This window comes from Lepidothrix coronata, unplaced genomic scaffold, assembly GCF_001604755.1.
Source record: "Lepidothrix coronata isolate B3197 unplaced genomic scaffold, Lepidothrix_coronata-1.0 Scaffold3, whole genome shotgun sequence".
Taxonomy (NCBI): domain Eukaryota; kingdom Metazoa; phylum Chordata; class Aves; order Passeriformes; family Pipridae; genus Lepidothrix; species Lepidothrix coronata.
The window spans coordinates 9,475,909-9,499,022 of NW_016690183.1; the positions used below are offsets into that span (position 1 = coordinate 9,475,909).

Here is a 23,114-nt window from a genome sequence, read left to right on the forward strand (position 1 = left end):
CAGCAGCTGGGGACATAGTCATTGTTCATAACAAGAGAGCACAACAAGTCATAAATAAAATATACATTTGGTACAGAGCACACAATCAATTTTATAATTAAGTTACTCATTACGGGGCTCACAGTTTGCAGATCTTGTTGGATCTCACCCAGTAAAGCCACACTACACAGTTGGTTTTAGTGCTTCTTGCTGGACATCAAAATAGGGGGTTTTTTCAATTTCTCCCTAGGTTGACCACTATCTACAGGCTAGCAGTGAATTGCACACTGTCCAAAATTCTAAAACTTCTCTCAAATTGCATCTTTCTGCTGGATTGGGATAAAATATAGACTAACCATAATGTAAACAGCAGTTCTGTGCACACAATTGCAAGTACATCTAATTCAGAGATCATCCTGTATATCCCTCAAAGGCTTTTAAAAACAATTCTAGTGGCCTTTTCTCAGACTTTTAGTGCAGATGGAAAGTTAAAAGTTAGAGGCAAGTAGGTCTATCTGAGTTCTTATTAATGGAAAAACCTCAGAACCTTAATGAGTCACACAAGAATCTTGGTTAAGTCATTCACTTGTAGGAATAAGATATTGAAAAAAGGCACTCAACATAACTTTGGCAGTTACATGTACCTTCTAATCTAATCAGATTTATAGGATTAATTCTTCCAAACAGAACATGTCAATAGTCACAAAAAGTAAAATGTGAGAAAGGATTGTATATGAAAACCTGGGACTCTTCAAACACAAAGGAGTCTGTCAGATCAGTTGTAAATAGCTGTAACCAAAAAAAAGGAATCTCATACCAGGCTTTCTTGCCTGAAATCCGTCAGGCTTTTGGTCTATGAGGTAAGCAGAAATCCATCTAAACAGCCAGGATCAGTGTCGCAGCCAGCGGTTCAGAGTCCACCTGGTGGTCAGTGGTGCTCCTCAGGGATTAGTATTAAGCTAATACTAATTAATTTGTTTGTCAAAAACAATGGGACAGAATGTACTCTCAGCTATTGCATAGATAATACTGGAGTGGTCAGTGTGCTAGACTGTCACTCAGAGGAAGTATTACATGCTGTACAAGTGGGCTGACAGGATTCCTATATAGTCTAACAGTCCAGTTTTTGGGATCCTCAGCATAAGAAGTAATTTACAATATGAAGCAAGTCCAATGGTAGGGCCATGAAAAAGGGTTTGGAGACTGGAGAAGTTAATGTACAAGTAGAAGCAGAGAAGGCTGATCTTGCTCAAAGTGGAGAAGGAAAAGCTATTTGAGGGAACTTATCGCTGTCTTCCATTACCTCAGGGGTGGTTTTAGAGAAGGTAGAATTTTCTCTAAGGTAGGCAGTGGAACTCTAGGAGGCATTGTACAGCAAAGGAAATTCCAGCTGATCTTAGGGGAAAAATATTTATTGTAAGAGTAGAAAAATAATACTTTATTGTGAGAGTAGTGATCCATTGCAGCAAGCTGCCCAGAAGGGCTACAGAATCCCAAACTCTGGAGATTTTTCAAGTCTGTAAGTGCTCTGACCTAAACTTGAAGTTAGCACTGCTTTGAGCAGCTGTTTGTAGGAAATTACTTTCAGATGTCCCTTCCACTCTACATTATTCTGTTTCTTTGGGACTAATGCAGGAAGCAAATTTTGACCAGGAACTGAAGGTTAGATGCAACCTAAGCAAACTGAGGAGAAGGCTTTGTGCATCTCCATGGCTTGGCAGTGCTACATGTTGTTGGAGCATGTATGTTCTCTGGACAGTGATAAAATTTTGATAGTGAAACATGAGAGAAAAAGGAGCTTGTCAGAGACAGAACTCCTGTAGTGTGGCACACCATGAAAATAGCAACCCTAAGCTCCACTTCCAAAACAACAAGAATCCAGTGCTGTTTGTGCAGAAATGATGGGGTATCCATCTTATTAATTACATCCCAAGTACAAGTGGAAAATCAGTCATGTTCTGCATCACTAAAGCTTGCAAGTAGTTTTCAAGAGCTGCAAATAACTTTTGGTTTATTTGCAAAGTAGATTACAAAGCCAGAAGGGATTTTTACAGTCATTAATTCTGACCTCCAGTTTAAAACACGCATAGCATTTTCTGTTTATATGGAGCATATGTTTTAGAAAAGATCTCGTTTTTCACTGTGCAAATTTTTGGTCATAAAGAATCTAACATAACTCTACTAACATAACTCTAATCAAATTGTGCCAAAGGTTTATGACCTTCACGGAACTTTATTTCTAGCTTAAAAGTACCTGGCTTTGTCTTCTACTAGTGGGTTGATTTTATGCTTTGCCTGCTACAGTGAGAAATTTCATAACAATTTCTGAAACTTCTACTTTCCCTCTAGGTATTTAGAGAATGTAACCAAGTTTGCTTTTTACCATTTTACTCCATCAAACTCTTATACCAAACATCACTTCTAGAGCTGGCATCACTGGCAGTGCTCTGGGATTTGTGAAGCCTGTTCAGTGAGGGAGAAACTTTGTGTAATAAGTAGGATTCAGCAGGACAGCACACTTGCAAAATGCTTTTGACTCTTAAGTTGAGAAGATTAAGGCCTCTCGAAACGATCATTCTAAACCAGCTTTATCAGTCTATTTTCTTGAGTCTCTCTCCATGTTTCATTCTTCTTGGCAAGAAGGGATGGGCACTCTGTTTCAATGACAGTAATGTGACAGGCCAAATACATTTGAAAATACATTACATGATGTCTGTTTCAGACTTGTTGCTGTCTGTTTTGGGTGGAGTGGATTTGTTTATGTGTTTTTTTTGACAAAGAAACCAAATGATCTGTGGGTTTTTTAGATTCTCTCAGTCCCACAGAGGTGTTAGTATTCAAATCCTTTTGAGTCCTTGCTTTCATGGACAGTCCTGAAGAGTACTGCCTGAATTCTTTGTTTCCAAGTATTTGACCTTTCAATTGTCCCTATAGTTTGCTTAATGCTGATCTTATGAAGTGATCCAGCTTGGTCTTCTGTATCAATTCTCCTCAGTGATATTTGAAATTTTTTCTTACTGCGTGTTGTTTAGAGTTTCATCAATGATGGTTTCCTGTCTAAAATTCTATTTTGAGAAACATCTATTGATTTTTCATTGGTTTACTGAGCACCAGTATCAGTTTTGCATTGTACAAATCTCTTAATTAAAATTTCACTCAATCTTTTGTGGTTTTTTTCCCCACAGCTAAATTATAAAATGCATTAAGATTCTGTGGGTTTTGAGATGTATTTTCAGTAAACATGTGTACTCATTGTTCAGAGGATAGAATCACAGAATCATTGAGTGTGGAAAAGACCTCTAAGATCATCTTGCAAGTTAGTTTAAGAAAAGATACATTTAATGTAAAAGACAAGGTAAAAATAATAAGTACTGGAGTTTGCCCAGATTGTGAACTTTGTACATAAAAGAGAATTGGAGAATTTGCATTAATTGGAGAAAAAGCATTTGCTGCACCTAATTCGAAACATTCAAAACACTTCTCCCAGTGTAAATTGCTTCCATATTGTGCGAATCAAGGGTTTATCCAAGGGTTATTTGTTCTCAATAACTGGCATTTGAAGAATGTATTTCCATGTCAAGTCATGGTCAGAAACAATTGCCAGGTTCAGACAAAGGCCAGCAATCACTAGGGAAGTTGACAAGGTACGTCCAAGATCAGGCCAGAAGGCAATCCACTGGGCCTGGGCCCGAATTGCAGAGGTCCAAGGCTGAAATGCAGCTTCAGTATTGCTCATGTGGGAACATTCTGGAAAGGAGCTCCTAAGGAAAGGGACAAGCTCCCAGGGAGGTTTCCCAGCCGAGCTGTTTGGGAGGGAGTCTCTGCTGAAAGCTCCTCCAGGTTTTTCTGGAGAAGTTTGAGAGTCAACTGAGGCTTCTCAAAGAACTGTCTTAGCAAGCTGACCTTGCAAGCAGGGAGGTACACTTCTTGTCCTTAAAAAAGGAAACTGCACGCTGGAGCAAAAGGAGTCCAAAGAATTGACCGCAGGAAAAAACATTGATGTTTTTATCTTCACCAACATGTCATTATCTCTCCGTAGTGTGGGACTTAAACTATGTCAAACCAAGCAAGGGAAATTCTTCTTCATGTCAGTACAGTAATGTAGGATTTTCAAGTTTTTCAGCAGCAAGTGAAATTGGATTTCTCTTTCTACTGTTAATACTGCAGCTAGAACTCCATACACTTCACCGATGTAATTCCTCTGCCCTGTGAGTATATAATAATAGTTAAGAAATGTCATTTCAACTCACAGACTAAGAGATTATCATAATAGGTCTTCCATAAAGTGCATCATTAGCCAATTACTGTTTTCCTTTAGAGAAATCTGAAACCCATGTTTGAGAATTAATATGCCTGAATGGACTGATGAAACAAGTTTCAGAGAGGAAAAGACTGCCCTGAGCTCAGACTGTAGGAGGTGGTATCTTGACAATGTGAAACACAACACCTAACATTTCCATTTGTCAGTCCTGATCAATATGTGTGTCTGTTTCCCAGAAATCAATAGAAACATAGATTTTTACAGTAGCCATGAGACCAAAACCTGACCTACAAGAAAAATCATGCAAATAGCAAAACACAAGCCCTTCATTAAGTCTGACAAATGATCAGCTAAAAAGAGCGTTCTGGTTATTTTTGTTTCACATCCCAGCATTGGAAGCAAGGAAAGCTTTCTCTAGAGTAAGTTGAAGATAACACAACACACATCTGAAGTCAGTTACCCATTTCCCTGCTTGTCTCCTTTCACACTGAAATTTGTATCACCTTAAATGACTTCTTTGTAGCAACATCATCACTGCTACTGTCTCATACAATTTCTGAAATTTGTGTGCACTAAGCATACACTTTAAAAGATTATTCATACATTTGTATGATTTTTAATAAGAGGAAATAGTAGTCTGTAATAATTTACAGGTTGATCTCAAACAGCAAAAGCCTTTTGAAATTATAGGGTTTGGATTGTAAACACATGGAAACATGAAAATGCATTCTGATGAGAGGGCTTCTCTGAGAGTGTTATTCTTTTATATGTTCCATTTCTGTCTCAAACAGCCTCTCCTTAACAGATGGCTTGGTTTTGGACCTCCAGCTTTAGTCTTTATTGGTCCCAGAATGATGGGGTTTGTGTAGTGTAGCTTCCTTTATTTCAAATTGAGTATGCTTGATAGTCAGCCCGTTGCAAGCCTCAGTGCTGGGGCTCATTGGGTCATTTTTTCCTCGTTTGAAATCCACTGCTATTGTATGGAACACAGCACATTACAAGTCATGGTAATACCTTTGTGTCATTTTTAGTTCCAAAGGATAGGATACCTACCAGATTTGGAATGATGAGCAGTTTGGGAGTGGTGGTGCTACCAAGCAAACAGGCTAATGTCTGTATTCATATGTTAGTGCTAGTTGTGTCTTCGTAACCGTCCATGCACACTGTGTAATTGGAAGAAAAAAAAAAAGATGAATTTTCTTAAACGGCGTGATCTGACTCAGGAATATCAGTGTTATTACCAAGAATTCATACCTTGCAATACAGCAGCAGAAGCACAATGGAAAGGAAGAAGTAAAGCTGATTGTTTTGAGGCTCCTCAAGGGTCAGTGGGGAAAGAAAATCGACAGCAGCAGCAGCTGCTGCAGCAGTCTCATCAACAAAAGAAAACCCTTGTGCTCCCCAAAACCAATTTCCAATAATCCCACAGTCCATGTTCCTTATGAAGTGCCAGATATTAAGTTCTCATGGGTAGAGAGAAGCCTGAAGTCCTTCTGGTTCTTATAATGGCTTTTTTCTTTCAACTTTACTGCCTGGGGGCAGGGACCAACATTTCGAAAGGAAAAATGCTTGCAAGTGGTATGGGACCTCCAAGGAGAAAAAGCTTTCGTCAGTTCTGCTCTCCCAGAGTGTAGGTTAATTTACCTTGGGATCTTGTTAGTTTTAGTTCCTTTGTTAGCAAAATTATGGCATCAGCTCTTAAGGAGTTGTCATATTTAGCTCTATGTAGGCTAGACAGTCTGCGTTGAATGATGTAGGTACACATAAGACTGTTACCTATTTTCTTCTCCGCATAGGTTAAAGGCCCTCCTGTGTGGGTGTGTGAAGCAAGATCCCAAGAATTATTTAGCTATTCTAAATATATTTAAAGAATGTTATGATTGTCTTCATTACATACTAGCAGCAAGCAAATTAATCTAAGAATGAGATCATGACGTGATTCTGTGATACCACTGTAATTGCCATAACTTTTTACAGAACTTACTTTTACTTTTGCCCTGTTCCCACTTAATGTATAGAAGGACAGCATAAATTATCCTCTTTTTAGACTCAGTCTGATGTAATAAATTCAGTTTGATTTTACAATCCCTGTAAATAACATTATTTATAAGTGTAGTCATTGTCTTGCTGATAACCATAATTTCTGAAATCTTCCCAGTGAGACTCTGACATTAAAAGAGACTATGGCTACAGAAAACTTCAAAATGCATCACTTTTCTGTTGAAATATCATAGATGAGTTTCTGGGCTTTTTTATATCCTTTTTAAGAAGTTAAATAACTTGGGGTCTTTAGCTGCATCAACCTGCAAAATTTCAGTGTTAATGGCTACATGTATGTGTGTATGTTGTTTACCCATCCATCAAGTCTGGGTAGAGATAAGTTTATACACTTATCACAAAAAAACATTCCCCCACTTCAGCAAAATCATGGAATACTTTGATGTATTGTTAGCATGTTCTTTGCAAGACTATGACATGGACATATGCATTTTGTCATGACCTGGCTGGGCAAACTTCAGGGCGAGTTGTAAGCTTGTTGTGAGACTTTCCCATCTTTGCTGTTGCTGGCACCTGTTCTTTCTTGGGTAGACGTGAAAAGTCTATTCAGACTGCAGTTACATTTTCTAACTGTGATTTTCCCATATGCCCTCCTCGCAGAGCAAATGTCATAAGCCCACTGTTTCAGTACACATAGTAAAAATTATGATTCCTTTTTATTACAATATTTACGTCTGTAAATGTTCTTTTTGTCTCTCAAACGACATTTTACTGTTTGGAAATACTTACTTTTTCTTTTCCCCTTAGCATTACCTTAAGCAAAGACACTGTTCTTTGGCCTTAAATGATGCAGTGAATTTATAGTACACAATTAATTGCAACACTGGCAAGTCTGGCACACCATGCTGTTAAGGATAGAAGAAGATGTGGTGATTTTTTAATGAATTCACTTTAAAACCCAGCAAATAATAGCATACAAGGACATTTGACAGCTGCTTTCCCCAGCTAAATCTCACCACTGAGACCTGATTCCAAGAAAAATAACAAGTCAGGCTTGGTTAGTAGTGCTGCAGCTTGGAATATGAGTCTTGACAAGAAAAAGAATCATTTGTACTGTACTAGCTTTTCATGAGCTGGGACAAGGAGTAAATCTCTCCGATGGCAAAATAAAGCTGTCAGAAAGCTTTTTCATATGATGCCAGTGGACATCAATATGACAGTTCTCCCTCCTGATCTTTCTGTAGGTTTCTAATTCTGAAAGAAAAGTCATCTTTGCCTACATATTTGTGGATTCAGGTGCTGACATTTTAAGAAGCAGTTTTGATATTAGAACAAAAATACAGACTCAATTACCAGGAGTAACTCTGTAGCCTTACTGAAAAGATGCTTACACTAAATGTCTATTATTTGGGAAAAGATACTGTATCTGCTATTTTATATTTTGAAATTGATATATACATGTATGAAATATGTTCTTTGAAAAATTAACAGGCAAATATACAAGCACACGAGAATACTTTCATATAGTGGCCATCATTGTGAGGCAGGAGCATAATTAAGCAGGTAGTAATTTTATTTCTCAAGCACTTGAATAGGTTCCCTTCTTCTCTGTCTTTACTGGACATTAATGAGAAAGTTTGAGCTCCTCTCAGTTAGGCCAATATTTATACACCAAAACATAATCGAAGCCTAAGTATAGTGAGGAGTGATCACAGGGGTCTTCTCTTCCAGGATAAGTGGGTAAGCTAGAGCTCCTAGCTGAACACTTGAACATCTGATTCTAGCTCCTGATATTGAAGGTCACGGAAATTCTTCTAGTTTGAGTTGTGGAGATGGTTATTCTTACCTCCACTGCAAAATGCACTACTTTATGGCTGTAGAGGAAAAGGAGACAGCAATTAATTCTTATATGTTATTAAGAAAATAGTAAATAGGGTGTGTTATATTAACATTTACTGACACTTTGGATGCTTTTCACAAGTATTTTCCAATATTTATCTTCATTTTCTCTTAAAATCTTAAGAGCATTTTCCATTTATAGGTTACTTTTGAGGTATAACTGAATATCTTACAAAGGAAAAGAAACCACATCTCTTTCTAAGTACTGTTGCATTAAAATGCTTTGGACATGGATTTAGACATCAAGTCGTATCAATTATGTCAACAAGTAGGGCATGATTGAGGGTTCTCTTTCTAAGCAGAATTTAAATCTTAAATTTCCACACAATTTAAATAGCCTTTGCAAATAAATAGTGCTCTCAAATAGAACAAACACCTTACTGAGCTTATAAAGAAAACAAATCTTTGAGGCTAGTCTTAGTAAAAAAAAGAAAGAAAAAAAAATCATTGGATACTAGCACCATGAAGAAAAGAACTAAATCAGACACGAGAATGCACAAAATGCAAATTATCATAAATAGCAAACTAAAAGTTTCAGGTCATATTTCCAGTAAATGCACAAGCAGCTATAAATTAGGTATTCCTAATTTATTCAAGGGTTCTTTTAGGTTCTTTTCCTTTTGTTGGTTTCTTTTTGCATCTCTCTTTTCTGCCCCAAGTTTCTAATGTGCTCAAATGCTTCATTTGTTTTGCCATGAAGGTTTGGCTAATCTTAGCTCTCAGTCATTAGTGGAATGATTACCAAGATACAACCTCTAATTATAAATACTAACCACTCATTATACCTTTCCCATTTGGTTGCAAAGAAAAATGATTTATGAGTTAACAAAATGACAGTAACAACATAAGAATTGACTTCACTTATAATTGTCATATTACATCCTTGCACATTACTGAGCAAAAAGTACTACTGGAAAAAAAATAGAAAATTTGTAAAACATTAATTAAAATAAAAACAATCTCAATACAACCACATGTAGATATTGTTTAAGAACTCTCATTTTATTTTAGAAGGTTCACTTGAAAAGTCAGTTTCTACACAGGTACTGTCATTGAAATATGGAAATGTGACCTGCCAGACAGACTCTTCTCTGAGTTCTGTTCTCTCAGTTTCAAATCATTCAGCCTTCTGGGTAATCACTTAATCTGATAGAGTTTGCCCACAATCCACCCGGATTGCAAGCGGTAGCAGAATCTCTCTACAGTGTAGCATCTTCAATTGGCAGTGTCCGCTCTTGTCATGAAACTCCTCAGCAGCTGTGTGTTGAGTCTGGGCGGGCAATTCCGGGACACAGGACAGGGGCAGCAAACCTGCAAAGTGTCTAATCAGCTTCTTGTTGGTCCTAAGCATGCACATAATAATAAAGATGAAGAAAAATCAAATCAGCACAAAGTAAACTTCTTCAGCAAAGCCTTCCCAGCTTTGACACCCTGGACTTTAAGAATCCGAGATTGGAACATGTGGATGTACTTAATCCATGAGTGACATCAAACCACATTTGCTCATTTTTCCCAAACACTGTCTTCAAAAGCTGAGGTAAATGTCTCACAATGTTCATAAAAATTATTTTACCTGAGCGGAATAGATACTGCTGATGGTGTGAGGAAAAAGTTGGCAATAAGAAGCAAGGTGAAAGCCGTGAAGCGCACAGCCAGTTTAGCATGCTGAACTTTTCAAACAGTGACAAAATTATTCTTTCAGTGTCTGTTTCTGCAATGCAATATCAGATAAAATTCCTGCACAGGCGTTAATGAGCCATGATCTTAAATCGAGTTACCCTTGTGTGAGGCTAAAGGTGCTGTGTGTTATAGTGTAGCTTAATGGAAAATGCACATGTATTTCATTCAAAAATAGAAGAATTATGCTTGGCTTTCCACATGTGCAGATTGACTGGTTTTAATTTTTGTCTCTAATTTCATCATTGTATATTATCCCTGGGAAATAGCTTTCATTTCTTCCTGTGGTTAATTTAGGTGTCCAAAACTGCGATATGTTTTCATAAGATGCCTTTGGGCCTATTCCGCTACTAATAAGAACTGGGTAATTGATTCAACCTGTCCCATTCAAAAGAAATGAAGAAGTGAACAAAAGACTTTTTTCTGAAAAGAATAACAATTATACATGTTGTGCAATTGTTGTTGACATTCCTTAATATTTATTAGGGAACATTTAATATTCATGGATAAACAGAAGGGACACATTAAAAAAAAATAAATTAAAAGTTCAATTCAAACTTTACCAGTCCAGTAAATGAGCAGTTAATCGTTTGCATGGGAACAGCTAAATGTAGTTATTGAAGACAGGTGGGCTCCCCAGTAAGTAGTTTTCACCAATCTCGTTTTTCAGAGCTTCTGAGTCATTGACTTCCATTTGAAAGTGTTCCTAGTATTTCTTTATAAACCATTCCCTTCAATATTAAGAACCAGACAGAGGTCAGGAAACTTTCCTGTAAACAGACACTAACATAAATAGGCATAAATGTACCCTCTAGCATCCTTAATATAGTGAATGAATGATGAGAGAGTGCGAAGAGGTAATAGCAAAACTCGGATCTTTTCTCCAAATTTTGCCTCCCATTCCCCCTCTCAGGCATAGAAATCCAAATGAGACAGGCCATGTTCTTAGCAGGGCTGCCAATATTAATTTCTTCCCAAAACAAAGTGCTAGGACTGGGAAAGAGCTGGGACAGAGAACCAAAGAGAGAACCTTGGATGTTCACTGCTGTTGCTCGTTTGTTTACAGAAGCTGGAAAAGGTGCTTAAGAATAATTGCTGGAGAGAGCAGCCACCTTTCTTGCAGCAGAAACTGCACACTTCCACTTATCCTTCGGTAGCCATGGTAGTCAGCCAGGCTTTGCAGAGCCTTTTTACAAAAAGGGCTGTCTTTTAATGAAGGAAGAATGAAGAGGCTGGAGGAAAATTTGGTATAGGGAGGAGGTGGTTAATGAAAGACAAGTATTTATTTTCTCCAGGTAATTTACAAATAAATACATCTGTCCACTTAAATGAGTTCCCTAATCTGTGTTCTCTCAGTTTTGCTGCTTCAGTTACTAATAGTGAACAGCTAGAAATAAGAGCCCTGAAATATTGAAAGCAGCACCAGTTTAATTATTCAGTTGCATTAAAAATAATAAAACCAATTGTTTATATTAAATTCTCAGTAGAATACAAAGTGTACTTCCAAAAGTAATACATTTTGAGACTGTTCAGCAATGTTAGAAATAAATATATTATTGACTATTAAAAGTTCTGTTCATACTACATTAACTTTTGTTGAGTATGGTTTTATATTAAATGAAATAGTTCACACAAAGATACATTTATGAGATGAAAAAAAATCACTTTTTTATGACTCTCTGAGAGAATACAAAGCAGTTTCCTTAGTTTTTACTTTTTCTTGAATATTCTGTACAGGAAGACAACTTGACAGAAAAGTGGAAGGGAACTGGAAAGGCATCCTGGTCGTAACTCAGTACACACAAACTCAAACACTTCCCACAACAGCCCTTGAAGAAGAGCTGTTTTGTGTCCAAGGAGCAGTTCTGCATCAAGACTTAACTTTAAAGGATCCCATGCAGGCAGAGGGTCTCTGTCCTGCTCCATCTTCTCGTAATGCTAAACCTGGGAGTGGTGCAGGGAGGGGGAAGCACTCAATCAGTGACAACAAGAAAGCTAATCCAGCACTCAAAATTTATTCCTAACATAAGAAAAGATAACTTAAAAGACAGAATAAATATTTTCTGTTACTACTTGTCATTGCAATACACTTGAAAACTTATATATATTACTTTTTCCCTCCAATGTTTTTTGTCGTTAAACTGAATGTATATACTTTTAATGCATTAAGACCAACACTGTTGCTATTTTAGCAGAATAATAATTTATGATAAAATAGTGTCATGCTTAGAATAACATCCTTTAATGATCAGTCTTCATATTGTATGGCACAGTTCCTTCTAATTAGATCAGCTCTTTCCAAAAGCTTCTAAAGCAGAAAAGAAAACAATGGGCTCTGGGGCAGAAAGATTTACATTCTCAAAAGGAGACTACAGATGTATAAGAAAAGGTGAAATGTGAGAGGGGAACAGTGATTCTGTTTCTAAATATTTTTTCCTGCATGATACATCATTTTCCCTTCTAGTCTTTCTTTTCTATTGCTTTTTTTAGTCTCTGCATTTGCAGTGTTTTACTATTTGTTATGCCCAGTCATAGCGGTGTCTGCAATATAACTTCATGGCATTCCTGATTTGAAGCATATGAACCTTAGACAAAATGCTGCCCATCTGTTTCTTGGCTGACGTGAAGCAGGAAGACCACAGAGGGCTGTTCTCTTTTGTCTGTCACAGAGCAAATGGACACAACTGTGTCTCCACACATTTTTCTTTTATTAGCCATAGATGGTTAAGGAGCTTCGAAACCTTATATGGACACTGTGGTGCAGGATGATCTAGTGTGAGGCTCATCTTATTCCTGTGCGTGGGGTTATGTCCTAATGGGAAGTCTGCCCCACTGCATGGCTGCCAGCTAATGAGAGCTGTCTACCAAGATCCCCTCTGTTAGCCCAAGCATAATATGCTGGGCAATCAGAGTCTGTTGGTGATGTTCACAAGGCAGTGCTGTGATTATCGGTTGTGGGAATGTCTAGCAGAAAATGTGCTGAATGCAAACCCCCTAAAATTTTATATTCCCTCCTTGACCTTTCTGGAAATTTTAAACATGCATGTTAGTCTTTTCCTAAATTCGTTTGTGTAGGTCTTTTCTTCAGAATGAAGAGGCTTGTGTCCAAATGGGGCCACATCCCTAGCTAGTGTATATGCACAGTGAAAACAATAAATGTGAAAAATAGCTCTGGCTTTGCTAGAATACATTGTGGTTTTAAAACCGTGCATCAATTGTCAATTAGATGAGTTCAAACATGCCCCATTTGTGTCTGTCACCATGGTCTGTGACAGCCATCACTGTAGTCTGTAATTCTGCCATCACTTTCATCTGCTTTAGTTATTCTACCTGTTTCTGAATTTTTAATCCTCTTTTTGACAATTCTAAGTAATTTTTTTTTCTGGTGCTTTAATTAGCAGTTTTGCTTCCCAGTGAATTACTTGCTGACTGAATCATGCAATCCTTCACTTGACAGCAAGGGTGTAAACAAAGAGAATTTTGAGTAACAGTCAAAACTGCAGCATTGCCGCTACATTATAAAAACTAGCTTCAAAGATGAGATGGGAAAAAAAATAAGAGTTTCAGATATCATTAATGCTGTAGTTGGATCCTGTATCAGTAAAATAATTCTGTCATTCACTATGGAAAGATAACATTTACTCTTAAATACTTATTAAATAATCTTTTGTGAGCCAGTGCTATGTACTGTCAGAATTGTTAGATTGTATTGCAGGTTGGGAATGCTGCTACAGCATTCACATGGCATGTTCTTCTAACTTGCAGCACTTAGTTCCATGACAGTTGAGTCACAGAAGCTAAAATGACCAATTTAGTGTCTAGAATAAAGTCATGCTATTACCATACCCATTGCATTAGCACTAGAGCTGAATGGCCACACTGCAGCATAATAACATCTAATGAAAACCTTCAGCTGCCACGAATTTTTCACATTACTGTATTTTCATTACTTTGTATGATATTTAACAATTCAAGAACATTGAAAAAAGTCAGTGTTTTCAGAGAGCTGTGTATTTTTGGGATTTGGTGTTCTTTAAACAGGTGTGCAGATATTTGATTGTGCTCTTTGTCTCTGGAATTTACTTTAGAGTTTGGTGTGAATTACTTTCAACGTATGTCTGCAATAAGTGAACTGGCTATTTTAAGGATAATGCATGTAGTTTTTTGGGGATGTGTGAGATGTGCAAACAGAAAATTATCAAAAGTAGAATACCTATTGTGTAGTATTTTACTTGTAAAATTTATTGATAAGTTAATTCCATGCAAATAGTTTAATTTGATTTAATGTAAAAATACAAACAATAGATTAGATGAAAGAAAAGGGACATTTTTAGAAAACATAATTATAGGCTGAGCTTAATCATTATTTTTCAATGTGAAAAATCACTAAGATAAGTACACTGAGATTTAGTAAGTTATTCACATGTGTTTGAACTTAAGCTCATATTTAAGTGCCCTGCTGAACCAGACGTAAAAAAAAAAAATCTGGTAAGAGCAGTTTTTCAAAGTAGAAATTAAAGTGGAGGGATTTTATTTATTTATTTACACATGAGAGGCTTAGTTAGTCCAAAAGGATTAGAAACAAACTTACAGCAATATATGGAAGTATCAAGTTACAGACCCAATGCCAAGAAATATGGTTACATCAAAGTTCAAAACACTTTTGCTAAATTATTAAATTTTTAAAAAATATATTTTTAAAAAAATAATTAAGATACTTTTGGAGTTTGATAATATCTCTTTACACTTTGTTTTGGAAAAGCTGGAGAGAGCATGATGAACATGTTTGTTTTCCAGTGAAGACAGAATAATTTCCAATTAAAAGCTGTTATATAAAATAAAATAAAATACAAAATAAAAAAAAATAAATGTATCTTTCCATCCAGCATTTGTGTTCAAATATTGAAATAATCCATCTGATATCTTACTATGTGAGTTTGAAATTAATTGAAAATAATTATGGAATTGCACATATTTTCATTATATAAACAGAGAGTAATTAAAAAGTTAAACAAAGAGCATATAAGATAAAAAATAATTAATTTCATTCATTATAAATTGCATGAATTGCAAGAAAAGAAAATGTGTTCTGTTTACCTGGTAAGGTCCTTTGAATTGCTCAGTAATGATGAATTCATTTGTTTGCCAGAAATATGGGATGGCTCCAGTTATGTGTTGTTAGTATTTGCATATTAAACAGCTAAGCTCTGTCAATGCATTATGGAGCTCTACCTCTTCTATGCATCATAACTTTGCATTTTCATTCCTTGCAGAAGGGAATCCATATACCTGGTGGGTTGGAAAAGCCAATGAGAAGCACTACTATTGGGGCGGATCAGGACCTGGCATTCAAAAATGTGCCTGCGGCATCGAACGCAACTGTACTGATCCCAAGTACTACTGCAACTGTGATGCTGATTATAAGCAATGGTGAGTGGTTTACAAAGTGGTAGGATGAGAATGACCAAATCTCTTCACTTTTACAACACTTTCATTACTTTGAATATCTCTTTATTCTATATTTCCTTTCTTACCAAAGAACAAAGGCAAAAATATTATATTTGTGATCCCTCCTGCAACGTTACCTATCCATGTCTTCATTTCCATTTTATTCACGGTATCTGTGACTGTCAAATATAAGGACTATATTTATGTTTTCAAGCCCATTGAGCTATAGAAAATAATGCTAGAATTGCAAAGGCAAGTTCTCACAAGAAAGGCCAGCATTTTAGCTGCCAATGTAACTTTGTCTCCATCAGATTCAGTTATATTACAATACAGTACTAATTTTATCTCTACAACTTCATTTTTTTCCCCGGAATTTCTCCTTTTTGTGGTGTTGTTGCTGCATTTGAATGTGAGAGATATGAATTGAAATCACTCCTCTATTGCCTCTCACCCTCATTATCCATCTTTCACGGGAAAAATGTGTTAAGAACTAGACTTAACATGTATGATAGAACAAGGCTCTGTATTTTGAAGGAAGCTATTTGACTTTTGTACTGAGGAGCCCAGAACTGGACTCAGCACTCCAAGTGTGGCCTCACCAGAGCTGAGCAGAAAAGGGTAGCCTCCCTTGACCTGCAGGCAACACTTTGCCTAATATACCCCAGGTTACCATTGGCCTTCTTGGCCTCAAATGCTCGTTGTTGGCTCATGTTCAACCTGATGTCCACCAGGACTCTCAGGGCCTTTTCTGCCAAGCTGCTTCCCAGCTGGATGGCTCCCAACATATGCTGGTGCATGGGGTTGTTTTTCCCCAGGTGCAGGGCTTTACACTCTTTGCTGTTGAACTTCGTTGTATTTCTGTGTACCTGTTTCTTCAGCTTGTGAAGATCCCTTTGAATAGCAGCATGACCCTCTGGCATATCAACCACTGTTCCCAGTTTGGTGTGATCTGTAAGAAAGAAGTAGGAAAAATACAAAATTAGAGTAATAAAAGAAATCTTTCAGGCCATGAAAAAACTATAGATTACGATGTGGAAAATCAAATATTTCTAAAGACATTGCCTCCCAAAGCTTTGACATTGTTAGAATAGTTTGTTGTTAGCTATGATATGGGGTGAATTATAGAACACCACAGAAATAGAGAAGTCAATATTAGAGACAGGGGAATCAGACATGCTGTCAAAGTTCAGAGGTAGAATTATACACAAAGTGAAGAATATAAAGTCAGAGGACTCTAACTCAAGTATAGGCACTAGAGCAATGTGGTAGGAGGGAGGTAGGTTTGGTTCTGTGTCAAAATGGTAATGATAAAAGAAAGATATTGTAATAATGATTACAATAATGGTAGAACTAGGAGCACTTACAATTTTCATTGCCTGGGGCACTGGATGCATATCCATGAATAATGGTCTCTGTACCATATGTTGAGTGTTTTCTTTTACACTAAGGGAAATGTGTAGGGGAAATAGCATTGACTTTTGATCTCTTCTTGAAGATTCTCAAAGAGTCACAAATGGCAATTTAATAAGCAGTGTTCACTAAATAATCTTTTTCTGTAACCTCTACACCCCCATATACACCAAGATTATCTGTATTCTACCAATAAATTGATTTGTACAATTATTAGATTTAAGTCTAAGATAGGGTTATCATAAAAGATATTCAGCTGCTTACTCAGAATTCATACAAGAATATATTTATACAGTATTTCTATAAATACATATCATAATTTTTTCAGGACAACTACAGTTTATTACAGCACTTTTTATGAAAAGTAATTATACAGCTGGGTATTATATTCTAATCCGTGGTGTGCGTAAATCACAGGAATAAACAAATGTCTTATTATAGTCTTTAAGGGCATTTTGTTCAAGATTCATATTTTCAGTTTGGTTTTGGCAAAATCTAGTCCTTTCCATAGTCATACCTTTTGGGTTTGAGAGTTATTTTGAGGAGTCCTAGTTAGGAATTTTATCTAGCCAGGTTGATCAATATCTAAAAAGCAAGTGAGATTCAGAGCAGAGAGCTTGATGACTTCAAGCATCAGGACCAGAATATAACCAGGGCCTCCAGCAGGGATGCACTCAGTTCTGGTGACAGCAAAACAGCTCCTGGTTTAGACCACAGAATCTGCAACAGTTTATGATGAGCAGACAGGTCTCAGTTCACAGACTGACAAAGCAACTAGCCACAGCTGTCACTATAGCTCATCAGCACAACTAATTTTAGAAAAACTTACAGTCCTCAAACAGAAGGGCTGAGTAAAGGCTGAAATGGGGCTGAGAGACCAGGTGGGACTTTTGCCATAATTGCATATCTTATCCATAGCTGGGAGCACTGCATTAGATTTTAGTATTCATACAATGATGTTCTGCTCCTGCCCAGGTAATGTGAGAAAAGTTGTTTTGCATTATTTAGGGTTTGCAGGGGGAAGACAGAGTGGGGAGAAGTCAGTAACCACAGCAGCAACTATACTAGAAAAGGTAAAGAAATAAAATGAGAAAAGAAGTCTGCTGCATGGAAATTGTGAAAATGAAAGGTGAAAAGGAAGAGTGAGATTCAGCACAGAGATTTTTAAAGGAGATTGGGGAGCAACTGAAAAGTGGCTCAGGCTGAATCAGAATGATGTAGTGTAGGTAGAATATTGTGCACAGTTTTTATTGTAGAAATTAGAAATTGTGTTAGAAATGAAGAAAGGAATTACAGTTTGATGAATCATCTCATAGCAAAACTAGGAGAATGCTCCCCTGGAGAACTGGATTCTAACCCTGCCTCTGGAACCACATTCCTGCATGATGCTTCTGAAGTTTCATAAGCCATTTCTTCACAGAACAGTCAGTAGTTTAATCCTCATTTTCTGGGGATCTAACTGGAAACCCAGAGGTCTACTTTGTGGAATTACCAAACATTCACAGCTGCAACCAGAATAAGGGATCATTCTCTCTCAATGTATCTATGCCATCCTTCAAAGAAAAAAAAAAGCCTGTAGGAATCTCAGCTTGAGCGCTAAGTATGTGTTCTCAGCCTCAGCATCCAAACTGTAGAATGGAAATTATGCCAGATAGTAGCCCATGGAGGTATTGCAAAGATAAGTAGATATATGAAGCAATCATCTGCTGTAGTAATGAGTACTATAAAAAATCCAAAGAGAAAATGCAGTCTTTCTAGAAAGATTTGAAATAACACATTAGACATAAAATGGGATTTACATATTGAAGCATGAGAATAAATTTGGAGAGCAAGCAGTGTTTTACGAAGTGAGTGTTGTCTGCCTCCTATACTGAACAATGCTGGAGCCCTCTGGAATAAATAATAATCAGTGACAAGTCAAGGACTGTATCATGGTGATAGGTACAGGATACAAATTAAAGCTCTTTAGGCAGGCTGAAGTGCTTCTTTTTCTTACATTTTGTGTTTGGTTTGATTTGAGTTTTTTAACCAAGTATGTGAGTTATTTTGTGTAAGTATAGAACCAGCTGTGTTAATCATGGGCTCAATTACAGTGTAACTTTTCCCAGGCATTAGCATACACCATAAGCTTGATAAACCTTGCATCTGGACAGTTGTTCTATTAATGCTTTTTAAAATTTCACTGAGCAACTTTACACTTGTCTATTTGAATAAAATAGTTGTAGAACTATTTAGCACATGCCTAATGTGTTGATTATCATGCCTAGATGGTAGATAAGCCAAATGGTATATATTGTCAGTGATATATAATTCAAATTTATGTGTATTTGCACACATCATCTAAAATAGAACCATATTCTTAAAAGAAACCCATGTTGCTACTGCAATGTAAGTATTAAGTAATCATTTTTGTCATGATAAAGAAACAAAAACATAGGTGGGAAGAGCTTCACCCAGAGTAATCTTGCCAAAATGATCCTTAGTCCAAAATTATCCTTGACTTGTGTCCAAAATGAAATTAATTCAGAGTTAAATGATTCAGATTATATAAAAAGGTTAGTTTTTGCTTCCTAACAAAGATAATTTTTTAGAGAGTGTGTGGTTGACATTCAAAGTCAGATTGCCTCAATCCTGAGAGAATAAAATCTACTAAGGTAGTTGTTATTAGTAACAAGAGTTTCTCTGGGTTCCTATTAAACAAAATCATAATCATATGAGTAATTTTAGGTAAAATGTAGGGCTTTAAAAAAAAAAAAGGCTTATTTGAATAAAAATATTATTATTACAATTTAAACAGTTCCTTAAAAAAATGCCTGGCATTGTAGAGACACTCACACTGTACCAATTCTGTACCAATTAAGTAGCAAGTGTAAAGATCTGCAAAGCAATTTTGATTCCTAATCTCCTTTGACTCTAAAGTCAATCAGATCGGCCAAAGTTTCTACACCACAGGCTCCTTAGTTTTTGTTACATAGCAATCACAGTAGGTCTGAAGACATAATATGATACTGTTCAGGGATTTACTCAGAAAAAGTGACATAAGAATCTTTTTCATTTAGCACTTCGTGATGTGAATGCACTTCAGCAATCTATTGATACATATACTGAGCAAGCACGAGCTCTGATACGAAATAATCTAATTAATATACTATGGGGTAAGCACAGGCAAAAGCTCTAGCCTAAAAGCAGCATTTAACACAAGTAGAGCATATTTCTCACCCAAGGCGTCACTCTGGGGGGGAGAGAAGATGGACTCAGCCTGTCGACTGATCCCAGCAGTGTCGGTGGAGGTCTCCCACTTTCACCCTATCCCCAATACTATTTTCTTTATGTTCCGGTGGAGTTTGAGTGGTTCTAGTTAAAAATACTTTTCATTTCCAGTTGATGTACCTAATGAGAGGGGATGATGTTTGTGGTTTGGCACCCGAGGAGGGGGTTTGACATGGTTTTTGGCTTCAGCAGCAGAACATCTTGATTCTCCCTTATCAGGCATACTGTAAGGTCTTAGTACTGCAGTGTTCTCCCATTCTACTGGGATTAGAATGGAGGGGGGCCACGTAGTCTCCACTTCATTCCACACTCTGTTCTGTTTCTTTGAGCAGATGTTTATCATCGTACTGGAGAGCATGTCAACCTCCATCCATACATGGAGTTGCAGCTGCTTTTTACCTTAAAATTCTGAATCCCCTCTAGGTTTAACTCTATCCATCATCCCACAGGTGTTTTCTAGAAAGCTCTGTAGGATACATCCCCCCTTCCCTTCACAACTTTTCTCCTTCAAAGTGAGTTTCAGAAGAAAGTTTCAGGTCCTGGAAAAAGATGACTAAACAGACCTCAAAAAGACATGACTTGTTTGACTGACAGGCATATGGTGGATCTTGTAATGCCAGCCTGAGGCTGTGGCAGTGACAGGTAGGTCATTTGTAGCCAGATATAACAGGATATTAAAGCCTCTTAGAGCTATAGGTAGACACCAAGGCTTAAGTTTAGTATGTACTAATTACCATCGAAATCATTGATATTTCAGTTCCTGACTCCCTTAGGCACTTCTGAAAATCCATCTGTCCTTCATCCTTGTGTGCTCTCAGTAACAGAGCTGCTGATGCAGAGAGAACTGGCTAGTTACATGACACTGGCTTCTCCTGTCCTTCATCAGAAGCTGATAACAATGTCTTTGGATATTTTTTCGGTTACTTTCCTATGTAGGCAGCAACTGGACTTTCCTCAGAGGTGCTATATGATCAGAAGTGCCTAGGTTATACATTCTCTGTAAAAAACAAAAAACCAAAACCAAACTGAGAACTTATTGTTGGCTTTACTTGACTACATTTGCTTTCAATTTAGTTACTATTTGTAGCATTATATAGTGAAATCTTGAAAATGTAAAACCAAACAAATATGAATATATCTAAAAGGACTTGAAGGACTATAAAAGTTGTATTAAGGAACTTGTATGACTAGAAACACCCTATATATACATGTACATCTATTTATATCTGTATCTATAGCTACATGAAAAATTTCCAATTTAACCAGACAGATTGACAACATACAAAAATCTTTATATAAGGTAACCATATATTTAAACAGTAACTCGCAAAACAGACCTTTTGCTAAAATAGAGACCTGTATTTAACAAGAAAATACATTGCATTATATGAGACCATAAAATAAAAAAATTAACAGAAAAAATCTAGTAAGATTTGTGATGTCCTGCTTTTTTGCCTCACATCTGATAAAGATGATGAACCACAATTTCCTAGAAATTGAAGAAATTTTGTAGAATTAAGCCACTGTTGCCTAAAGACTGAGGAAAAAAAAAGACTTCAGGGCAACTTAGTGTAGGAGATAAGAAGAGCAGAAGCTTTTAATGAGCCCTCAGGCCCCAGGAATACATACTCCCGCGTGTATACCCGGGCACTGGTTCTATAGTTTCATAACAATGTCCATCCAATCCCAATTCTGTCCACCCCCCAGTTCAGCCCTATTCCACCACTGGCACACCCCTTTGGCAATTGAGTCTGGGGGAGTTTGGGACCCCTCCTTCATCATCTTCATCCTCCTCGGAGCACGCATAGTCCTTGGAGTTCCTCCAAACTTCTGGGCTTGAAGGTCGTGATGTCTCCTGATGCAGGCCTTAAGGTGTTTTTCTACAATTCTACCTTGAAAAGAAGACTAAACAGCTAGTGGAATTTTGAGGGATTGATATGGGATGAGGTTTGATATGTGTAAACATTATGCTACATGGTACGGGATATAATACAGTAAAAGACAGTAAGAGATTGCATGTTAATTATGCTGGTAGAGAATGTCAGTGCTTTGTCAGAGGATAATGGTGACTTCAGTGTGGAAATGATACCTGAGTTATGTGCTGCTGTAGTTACTTTTACTGGAAATACTGATATGTTAAAATCTACATCCAGTACATAACTACTTCTAAAATCTATAAAAATTAAAAAATCAAAAACTCCGAGGCATCACCACCCCACTTTGAAAACTGTAATTCAACATTTTTGCAGAGCTTAAAGGCCACCTTCGAAATGACAGACCAGAAAACACATTAATTAATTGTGTTTTATGTTGTGTTCATGTGCAGTAATTACATCTCTTAGCTGAATAAAAGTTGAAATACCAAAATTTATTTTTTAGTTATGCTTACAGCGCAAATTAGTTTTACGGATGGAGACAGTGAAGCTTAGCTGACAAATTGCAGTACTTCATATGGTTGTTTTTCTTGTACTCCTACAAATCCAGACAGCCTTTTTTAGGTTTTTCAGGGTTACCTTGCAAAGTTCCTTTGTACACTGACATCAGCATCTAATGTTAATATATTTCCAGTCAATCAAAATTTAGCAGTGTGACAGTATGTAATGGCACAGAATAAAAATCTTCATGAAGAGGGACACTAAAGACAGAAAGTCAAGCATTCAGACCTCAGGAAATGTTAGGTTTAATACAGCTGGTAGCACTTCTTTTCCAAGTGATTGGTAGATTTGAGCTGAAACTTTCACCAACAGAAAAAGAGATAGCCAGAAGCCAGTAAGTTCATTTCTTCTAGTTATAATTTGACCATTAAAACTACTCTGGTAGGGAAAAGGAGCAAGTGACTGGCTATTAAATAGGCTGCTGTGCTCATCAGATGTAACTGCTGTGCAATATTGAAAGAGAGATTGTATGCTGAACATTAAGGGAATTCTGTCCTCTTATTTTTATAACCCGTTCTATGTTTCCACCTATAGAAAGTATATATACCCTATGCTTTTCCATTATGCATTCCTCCTTTTTGTTTCTTCCGCAAGAAAAGCTTGGTTTTGTTATTGATAACAAGAGATAGAAAGTTTGGGAGACAGAAATTTTTAAACTGGAGCACTTGGCCATGCTACAGGTGTGCTAAGTAGTGCCTTTCAAATTCTCTTTTGCTTGTGCCTTGGTACCATAGTAG

The 23,114-nt window shown here is 36.9% G+C and overlaps 1 protein-coding gene across 2 annotated transcripts in view; it reads left to right on the forward strand.

The window, feature by feature from the left end:
* CNTNAP2 (contactin associated protein-like 2) overlaps positions 1-23,114 on the forward strand; it is a 1,033,702-nt gene that overhangs the window by 823,451 nt on the left and 187,137 nt on the right. For both annotated transcript variants that reach the window (XM_017822277.1, XM_017822284.1), the window contains one exon: positions 15,088-15,244. In XM_017822277.1, coding sequence (XP_017677766.1) covers positions 15,088-15,244 — 157 coding nt within the window. The remainder of the gene's footprint in view (positions 1-15,087; positions 15,245-23,114) is intronic.